At 45.8% G+C, this 10,000-nt stretch overlaps 1 protein-coding gene across 28 annotated transcripts in view; it reads right to left on the minus strand.

Moving 5' to 3' along the window:
• The window catches only part of LOC147016189 (peroxisome proliferator-activated receptor gamma coactivator 1-alpha-like), a 238,036-nt gene that overhangs the window by 32,625 nt on the left and 195,411 nt on the right, over window positions 1-10,000 (minus strand). For 18 of the 28 annotated variants that reach the window (XR_015050053.1, XM_085848994.1, XM_085848978.1 and 15 more), the window contains 2 exons: window positions 2,997-3,257; window positions 1,794-1,913 (listed from right to left, as the gene is read on the minus strand). Coding sequence is in view for 27 of the 28 variants with exons in the window: in XM_085848994.1 (XP_085705120.1) it covers window positions 1,794-1,913; window positions 2,997-3,257 (381 nt within the window). In the remaining variant the exon portion in view is untranslated. Of the gene's footprint in view, window positions 1-1,793; window positions 1,914-2,996; window positions 3,258-5,209; window positions 5,292-10,000 lie in introns of all 28 variants that reach the window. The other 10 variants (XM_085848997.1, XM_085848999.1, XM_085848995.1 and 7 more) reach the window with 2 other exon arrangements.

Below are 10,000 nucleotides of genomic sequence, written 5' to 3' on the forward strand. Positions count from 1 at the left end.
TGCCTCTCTGCCAAAGACAATTAGTTACCTGTCCCATCAATTAATGCGCGGGTGGGGAGGTGTGCTGGGGCATGCATGAATAAAACACAAGCTGGAACCGCTTCCTCTCCCCTGGTCCATCTCATTGAGAGCCGTCTGCAACTCTGGACACGCGCCATCTCGCACGCTGTTCCCAATTGGTACTTTTCATTCCCATCCTACCTTAACAATGACTCTCCAATTATCACTGAAGGCACTTCAAGGTGAGGCCTGTTTACTTTGCACAACAAAGTGCATGTAATGCCCAACACTCAAAACCTGTCATCTGAGGTTATCGTAATTAAGCAAAATGAGTAATGCCGTGGAAAAGACCTCAATGATTAAATCGACCTTTGCTCAAGGAATGAGGATTAAATGTCATGAAGCAACTTTCCTGATTGTGTCCATTTTTGTTTGAGAACAGCCCATGATGAGCCCGAAGCTACAGTCCATGGATCCATTACGTGTGTATACGTTATCATATCACAGTTACAAAGGTGAACATGTGTAAAGGAATTCCAAAAATGAACAACAAAACCCATATCACTCATTTAGATGTTATCATGTTCAATATGAACCATTATGCCATTATGGGGTGAAGGGAAGGGGGGGGTTCATTCATACTACCATGGTTAATATGAACCATTGTGGGGGTGGGGGGGTTCATTCAGGATGCTACCATGGTGAGTATGAACCATTGTGGGGGTGGGGGGGGGTTCATTGAGGATGCTACCATGGTGTATATGAACCATTGTGGGGGTGGGGGAGGGGTTCATTCAGGATGCTACCATGGTGAGTATGAACCATTGTGGGGGTGGGGGGAGTTCATTCAGGATGCTACCATGGTGAGTATGAACCATTGTGGGGGTGGGGGGTTCATTCAAGATGCTACCATGGTGTATATGAACCATTGTGGGGGTGGGGGGTTCATTCAGGATGCTACCATGGTGTATATGAACCATTGTGGGGGTGGGGGGTTCATTCAGGATGCTACCATGGTGAGTATGAACCATTGTGGGGGTGGGGGGTTCATTCAGGATGCTACCATGGTGTATATGAACCATTGTGGGGGTGGGGGGTTCATTCAGGATGCTACCATGGTGTATATGAACCATTGTGGGGGTGGGGGAGGGGTTCATTCAGGATGCTACCATGGTGAGTATGAACCATTGTGGGGGTGGGGGCGGGAGTTCATTCAGGATGCTACTATGGTGAGTATGAACCATTGTGGGGGTGGGGGGGGGTTCATTCAAGATGCTGCCATGGTGTATATGAGCAGAGGGGAGAGGGTGGTTCAGAGTGGTGTTACGATCATGCATACCGACTGCAGACGTTTTATGTTTTCCACCAGAATGGATTCATTTTCATGTCATAACCCGAATTGGACCTTCAACTCAATCAAGGACGGGAAGAGCCAAACTTAACGCAGGGTCAGCGTTCACGACTCACACAAATAACGACTCGAATCAAACTTTGTCCACGAAGGTAAAGACTCGATAGAGATTCAGCTTTGAGGTTAACACAGGTAAAGCGATTCATTCATAATGTGACAATTCTGGATGATTGGTTAATGAGTTCATAATGATTTGTTGATGATTTATCGATAAACTTGTCAATGCCTAATGAGCAGTTCCTCTCGGGCAGAATTCCCTCCTCTTTTCAGAATGTTATTTCTCCGGACCCAACCCTTCCTCATCTTGATAGCTGTCAGTGCGTTACCCAGACCTAGGGATCACATAGACCGTGAGCCGTGAATGTGCACATACACGTCTTACCTTGAAGGGGAGCGGCAAGCGAGCACGTTCGGCAGGTGGCACGCGGCACCTCACGCTGCCCCCGACACGATGCTCGTAGCTCTGCTGGGAGTTTGGTGGTGCAAGCAGAAGCTTTTTCAACTGGTGGGGGGAGGGGTTGGGTGGGTAGGTAAGTATGTAGGTAGAACAACAATGAAAAGAGGAAGAAGTGCTGCTCGGCTAACATGTAGGGTAGAAAAGGGGGCATAAAAGAAACTATTAATGGCAGAAAGAGCTGATGGCAGTTTACAGTAATTAAACATTCAAACTCAGACAATCCAAAACAAATGCTGGCCCACTTCCCATTCCAATCTGCACCCCCTCACCCCTGCCCCTCCCCCCTTATCAACGAATAATAATGCTGTCAGAATCTTCAATTCACTGGCAATGCTTCTTTTAGTCTCACACTTTCAAGGCTTTTCCGTTAGACAGCGACAGCCGATCCTCTTATGGTTGCAATATTGATGACTGTTCAATCCTTCGCTGAGCCTGTTCTATTTCTTCATTAAAGCCAACAACAACCACGGTAGTCTGCACCTGACACGGCTAATGAGTATGGCAGCCCAGAAGTATAGTCGCTTACACATCATTACAATAATACCTTGAACCCAGAGGTGTTTGCTGAAGTGTGCAACACAAGCTACAATACAGTATTTCTCTTTTACTCAATAGAAACTTCAGGCCACTGCGACGGCTACAGATCGATAACAACAAAGACGAGAAACACCAAACTCCAGCCTGCTGATTCGTGTCTGCAAGAACGCAACCACAGTGGTGACATCGCCATTAATAGCCGAGGAGGGCCCATTGAGTCCGGCTCAGGATGCAGACCAAGCTAATGGTGGCACCAGTCAAGCAAGCACTCTTCTCATTTATATATGAGATATTGATTAATGTCAAAGATTAAGTTTGTTGATCGAGTAGGAAGAGGGTAGAAGATGTGCCACTACAACTACAAGGAAAACAGGAGGTCCGCAGAGACAATGCAACGTACAGAGATTAAAAAGAACGGTGGGCAAAATTAACTGCTCATTTATCTTCATAAAATTATACATTCAAATACTATTGTTTTTATCCTTAAAGTTGCAAAAAAACCCCACAAAACAAATGACTTTCACTCTTTTTTTTTGTGGATTCAGAGCAGACAAATGGTGTCGATGTCTTACACATGCCAAATGGTCTTACCAGCGAGGGCTCCTCATCTTCTTGGTCCGAAGACGTCAACAGCACATTGGTGCTACTCGACGCTTGCTCCTCGGGTGTTACAGGCCGATGGTGGATGCCGGGCGCGGTGGCAGAACAGCCGTCTTGGGCATCGTCATCAGAGGCAACCGCGGCCGGGGCCCCGTCACTGCCGCCAAGACCCGCAAGCCCGTCGATGTGGCTCAGACCCTCTGCCAGTACTGCGAGCAGCGAATCCTCCATATCGTCTCCTCCTCTCTCCTGCTGGCACAAGATGAGGGCACTTAGGCGAATACTAGATTTAAGGCGAGACGATACAGAGTGAGGGCAAGGAGGGTTGTACTTGTTTGGCATCCACAAGATAATGACACTGGGGTTGGTGCTTGTCCAGCACACAGAGGGTGAGAACATTTGTATTGGTACCTCACTGGCATGCACAGAGAGAGGGTATTGCATTGGCACTTCTCTGGTATACACAGGGTGAGGGGTTAGTAGCTGTCTGACATACACAGGGTTGGTGTCAGTACTTGAAGGTATACATATACACAGGGTGAGGATATTGGTTTATTTCTTGGTTGGGTTCCTAAAAGGGAACTCCATACTTTGCTAAGTCATACAAGAACATACAATACAATTTGTTTTAAAGAGGTAAGAAAAGAAAGAACAGAAAAAAGAACAAACAAGAGCGAGAATGGCTTTGCAATACATGTCCCTTACCGGTCCCCAATGAATGTTCGGAAGATAAAAATTAGTTTGCTTTAATGGATTCTCAAGCCAATACCGGAACAAAAAATGAAGAAGAACATTTCTAACCCATGGTGTTTTGTTCGTTTCTTGGCCTATTTTGCCCATTTTATTTAAAAAAAATTAACCGATGTGCATACATGAATCAAAAACATGCGTACTGCTTATGTTCACGTATAATACATCATGGTTATATAAATGGCATCATTCCAATTGCAATGAGCCCTGGACTAATGCCCAAGCCTAAGCCCTGAGGCCTGCCGATCTGTGCTGCTTCATAACCCGATGTACATGCATGAAGCAAAAACATGTGTCCGGCTTATGTACATATACAATCAGAGGTTCACATGACTGCTACTCAGGTACTCGTGGCGGTAAAAAAAAACTAAATGTGTACTTCAAAGATTCTTCGAAACCTCAAAAGTGTACGACCACAATAGAGGCTTTTGATGGAAGCAACCGGTCCAGACGGCATCAGCCCACGTGTCCTAAAAAAACTTGCTCTTCTGCTCTTGCTCACCCTCTATCTGTTCTACTCACCCTCTCATTTGCTCAAGGTCATCTGCCATCTGCTTGAAAATCAGCAAAGATCAATGCCCTGCACAAAAAAGGTACAAAAACAGATCCCTACAACTACAGAACAATCAGCCTTCTCCCAATCATCAGCAAGGTTATGGAATCCATCATCACTTCAGACATTAAATCCTTCCTCTTCTCCAATGGCTTGATTTCCGATCATCAATTTGGTTTCAGACCAGGTCACTCCACCCTGGATATGCTGCTTCTGCTCTCCCAACAATGGATGGAGGTCCTCAATGCCAGACATGAAATCAGAGCCATATCCCGAGACATATCGCGTGCTTTTGACACAGTCTGGCACCCTGCCCTGCTCACCAAACTCTCTTCCTATGGTATCCAAGGCCATCTCCACTCATGGCTCACAGACTTCCTCTGCTGTCACAGTCAACGTGTGGCCCTAAATGGAGTTCTTACATCCCCTCTTCCTGTCCAGGCTGGAGTTCCTCAAGGTAGCGTTCTGGGCCCTGTTCTTTTTCTGGTTTTCATCAATGATCTCTCCGACTCTCTGGAAAATCCTCTTTGTCTCTTTGCTGATGTCTCCATCCTCTGCCATACCATTGGTCATCCCTCAGACTGGTAAGCAGCAGCTTCCTCGCTCACTGCAGATCTGAGTAAAATCACAAACTGGTCCAACACGTGGAACATGTCTTTCAATCCGGACAAATCTCACACTCTCACTCTCTCCAAAAGGACCATTTAGAAAACCCCCCATCCACTTTCTCAACAATCCTCTGGAAGAAGTCCTTTCTTTCAAGCTTCTGTGTCTCACTATCTGCCATGACCTTTCCTGGGAAAGCCACATATACAACCTCGCCCCCAAAGCTAGTCACCAACTGGGAATCCTCCATCGTGCAAAGTCTTTCCTCAGCCCACCTGAGCTCCTGACCACTTACAAAGCTTTCGTCCGCAGCCTGATGGAGTAGTGCTCTCCCCTCTGGTCTGGTGCTCCTGCCTCCCACCTTTCTTGGCTTCATGCTGTGGAAACAAAGGCATTTCGGATCATTGGCATCTCCCGCAACGAGGCTGAGTCTTTGGGCCTCTCACTCAATCACCGCAAACTGGTTGGTGGTCATTCTGTCTTCTGCAGTCTCCTCTCCAGCCTTCCCCTCCCCCCCTGCTCTCTCTCTCTCTCTCTGCGATTTGTCCCCACCACATTTCTGCAGGGCGCTCAAGGTCCGCCAACAACCCCCTTCTGAAAAAGACTAACAAAATCACGAATCACTGCTCACCTTCACTCTTTCATTCCTCCTTTTTCCCACCTTTGGAATAAACTCCTTTACTCTATTCAATCCCATTCTTCCCTCCAGGCCTTCAAAACAACTGTTCACCACCACTTCTTATCACCCCCCATCCAAATCCTCGATCTTTTCTGCTCCCGATAATCCACCCAAACCCACCTCCTTCAAATTCCCTGCTTTCCTTCCTGAAAGCCCCTGTAATGTCCATCTTGTATTGCCCATGTTCCCCGTCCCATCCCTCTCCCTTCCACAGATCTCCTAATGTGTCTGTTCCCCACTGTTTTTTCCCTCCCACTCCCGCCCCTCTTGTCTCATGCCCCCCCCCTGATGTGCGTTGTCTTAGCTCTCACACGAGCCTCGACAAGGTATACCAGAAAAAAAAAGGTTTTCTCATCTCATGCAGGGAAGATTCGTCCGTGATAACTCTGATAAACTGTGATTTCAAAATTTAAGTGTACAAAATTAAGTTTATGAATTATAACATAATTGATAAACAATATAAGTTAACAACTTGTATGATAAAAAAAAAATCCCAGAAGAAACCATGATCAAAGATGAAGAAGAGGTTCAGGCGCATCCAGAATGAAAAAGTGCGGCTTGCAAGCATCTCGTCTGGAGTGGACGTTCTGAGAGAGCGCTTACGGAGGAATAAGACGCATGCAAACTTGAGAGGCGTTTTAAAAATGAGAGTGTTGCTTGGGAAAGCAGACAAGCATGCTCGAAGCTGACAAAAGGGGATCAGCATGGAGAGCATAAGCACGGTTTGTCGGCACTCAATTCGCGATGGACGGTCCATCATCGTCGAATTGTGGATAGAGCAGTTTGGGAGAAACAAGATTGACTCGCTGGAGTCTCCATTTCCAGTGGACCCTGTCCAAGTGACCGCTTGAGGAAGATTTATTTTCAGTCTCATCACCTATTACTGTTTGTGTGTCTTTCAATCTCGCCCGTTGATATAAGACTGAGGACGAGGAAGAGCTTAATAGCGAGTTGGATGAAGATTAATAACTTGCATGAGTACCAAACCATTTCTGCTAGTACTCATTGGCTAACCTAATAAAAAATATATATATTGTGTAAACCCCTCTATATAATACATCGTAGATATATACCTGGGATCATTCCAATTGCACTGGGCCATGGACTAACACCCAGGCCTAAGGCCTGAGACCTGACGATCTGTGCTGCTTCAGAAGGGGGAATTTGAAGTGGAGGACAATCTTTCCTGAAGTTAATTAAGTGACTAAATTGACGTAACGATCATTTCTGCTTCTTAAGTGTTTTGCAAAGAGTATGTGACAAGGGTACTTTTATTTACTACTAGCAGAGTACCCACCCCCTCGGTGGGTCGAGTTTGTGCATCACTTGCTGAAAATAAGTATAATCTGTGTTTTGTAAGAAGACTACAGATATTTGCGTGGTGTGTGCTTTAAAGGTTCTCGATAGTCGAAAGGTCTGTAGGGTACGTTCAAATATTAGTGTCAAAGGGGTCGAAAGGGTCAAATCTTTCAAGCATGTAAGAAGGGATAAAAAGGTCCAAGTCGTCTAAACCTTTAAATGGTCAAGGGTCCAACCTGTCTAATTTGTCTGAAAGATGTAGGGGGTCTAAATGGCGTTAATGTTGAATGGGTGCAAAGGGACTTTAGGCGTATAAAGGTCTAAAGGGTGAAGGGATCTAAAATGTGTCTAAAAAGTGCTGAAAGAGTATTAAAGGTAAAAGGGGTCTTCAGGGTCAGAAGGGTATTGGGGTTCTTAAGGGTCTCAGGGGTATTTAGGTTCTCCGTACAGATTCAAGTAACTTCATGTCACCCGCATAGCCTGTATTCCAAACTGTTGAAGCTAAATTAAGAAGAGGACGGATATATTGTGGTGTTCGAAGTTGTAATCGAAGAGGACGGATTATGCCACGCGAGGGATGGGAAATGAGGGTGTTTACCAGAGGCATTCACCAGAATGGGAGCACACAGGTTTACCCTCAAACCCACAACAAATAGACAAATACAAGTAAATTGAACAAATAATGGTTTAATGAACATGAATCAAAGATGTATAGTGAAAATAACTCGAGGGTGAAAATGAAACGCAAGGTAAAATTAAATCCTAATTTGAGACCTCCCCATTCAGTCACAAAAACAGACAAAGGGAAAGGTAAAATAAAAGAAAATCCCCCTTTTATGTCAGTACTCAGCTTGTGTCAAGAGATGACCTTTTAGGAGCCTCAGTTGTCGAAACGTGTAACCACCGCGCGGGAAAACGCACCAAAATGGTGTCGAGTCGCTCCCTGCGGTCCCGTATGTGAGGGATTTCGCGTGGACCATTTTCAACGACAGGGCCCACAGACCACCATACAGTTTCTTCTCACGATCGAGATTGCCACACCTCTTCTCTCTCAGCACCAGGCCCGCTCACACCAAAATGTGACCGCCTTCTTCCTCAAACATACAATGAGACGATTGCTGCGTCTCCGAGACAAGGCCCAAGAGACACGCTCTTCTTCTCCTTCTCTTCTCTTCAGAAACGCACAAACTTCATGACCCAGCCGAAAAGCCAATGGCCAGTGTCTTGCTCTCGCAAGTGAGCCAATTCGCACCACATGAACAAGAGAATGTGCTGTCTTGTCCATGCCGAGGAGAAGCAAAAGAGGTCCTATGCGTTCCGACAGTCATATCCACTTGATCAACCTCCCTCTGACGTCACACTGACCAATCATGAACCTCAGGGGTGTGGCCTGCCGGTTACCGTTCTTGGGGATGGGGTTTAGCATGCCGATTGTGTTCAGACTCCGTCGGCAGCCGGGTCGACCGTTGTTGTAATTGTTGTTGTAAAACGTGGTCTTTTTATGGCTGGCTTTGTAAATGCAAAGATGTAGGGGGAAATCACATACTGGGAGAAACTAGCTTTCGATCCCACCTAGTTAACACAGCACCACTCCCCCCTCCCCCCTCCCCCCACCGTGGGTAACAATCTTAAGCTCACAGTTTCCATACTTAATTATCGGGATGTCTCCGACTCGTCCAAAGACCACGTTATACGATACAATCATATCTTTACTATGGGATTCCTCCATCTACCCCCACAAACATAACAAGACATAATATAAAAGGAAGTCATAAATTATTGGGCATGACAAACTAGATTTTAGTAAGTTTGATGAGAGTTCAGCTGCCTTACTCCCAATGGACCTGATTATCAAAATTGATCCTAAGATCACAAGACTCCATGGCAAAGACGAAGGGTAGGCCCACCAATATCCCTCTATACTATACTCAAATATGTTAGCAGAGAAGATAAGGTTGAGTATTTAACTTCAAAATAAAGCTCAAGATCATCTGCAAATATTTATCTCAACTAAAGCATCAGTATTTCAATGGAAAACCTGAACTGAGAGCACTGTGGTCATTGGTTTCCAGCTTGCTTTGGTAAACTTTGCATTTTACAGAAAACTCGACAAATGTGAACAAATGTACAATGTACAAGCACGCGTTCCCTTTTCACTTACCAAGTGGAGGCTCATGTAACCATGACAGAGGACGATGCTGACTTACAAATACTCGACAACGTTGTGTCTGAAAGTTTTTGATTGTCTGTCTGACAGGATAGCTCAGATGTCGTGCACTTACATGCGAGCCGGACCCGTCTAGTCTGGGTTCGATTCCTGTCCCCACTGAATTGGTGCTTTGCAAGCAGGGGTGTTGCATCTCAGAGTGCGCCGTCGCTCGGAGGGACGTCACCCTGGTGGTCGTCCGGTCTACTGGGATTAGTCGGTGGATTTTAAAGATCCCACGATGTCTTTTGACGAAGAATCGGCGAATTATCTCCAACACCCTGAACGAATGACTATTTAATATCCGGAACACCTTCGGTTTAATGTCAGGCCCGGCCAGCTGCATCGTCAAATACTTGGGACATCATCGCAGGCTCTGCGATCCGTCGACCCCATGTTGATGAGACGTGATTTAACAAGAGGAATTAGAGTGACAATCCGGAGTCGTTATCATATATTTCTGAGATGCCTTTCAGGATGTGAAACTAATAACCTCGCAAGATGATATAGTGGTTTCACAAACGGCTCTTCCACATTTATAATGTAACAATTATGGTATTTATCAACAATGGCTCCTTTCGTCGCTTGGCCGTACATACGTTGTAACATATTTTGAGCAAATTCCCCAAATAGGCGAGTTTATAGCGAGGAAGATGGGGTCACCGAGTTATCAACGAAATAAACAAACAGAGTTCCAATCTGCCAGGCTATTTCTAGGGGTTGTCCCATGGGCCACCCACCCGGCAGACACACATTAAGCCATCTTGTCAGAGATGGCGAACCCTTGACGTGCTGTCCGCACGTCTCTCTCTCTCTCCCTGCTCTCTCGCCTCCACAAACAAAGCTTGTCAGCCGACCATCTGTACAAACTGTGCAATGCACCAAATTTCCCAAAGCGCCAC

This window comes from Eptatretus burgeri, chromosome 12 (assembly GCF_056783735.1).
Source record: "Eptatretus burgeri isolate ZD-2024b chromosome 12, Ebu_testis_v1, whole genome shotgun sequence".
Classification (NCBI taxonomy): domain Eukaryota; kingdom Metazoa; phylum Chordata; class Myxini; order Myxiniformes; family Myxinidae; genus Eptatretus; species Eptatretus burgeri.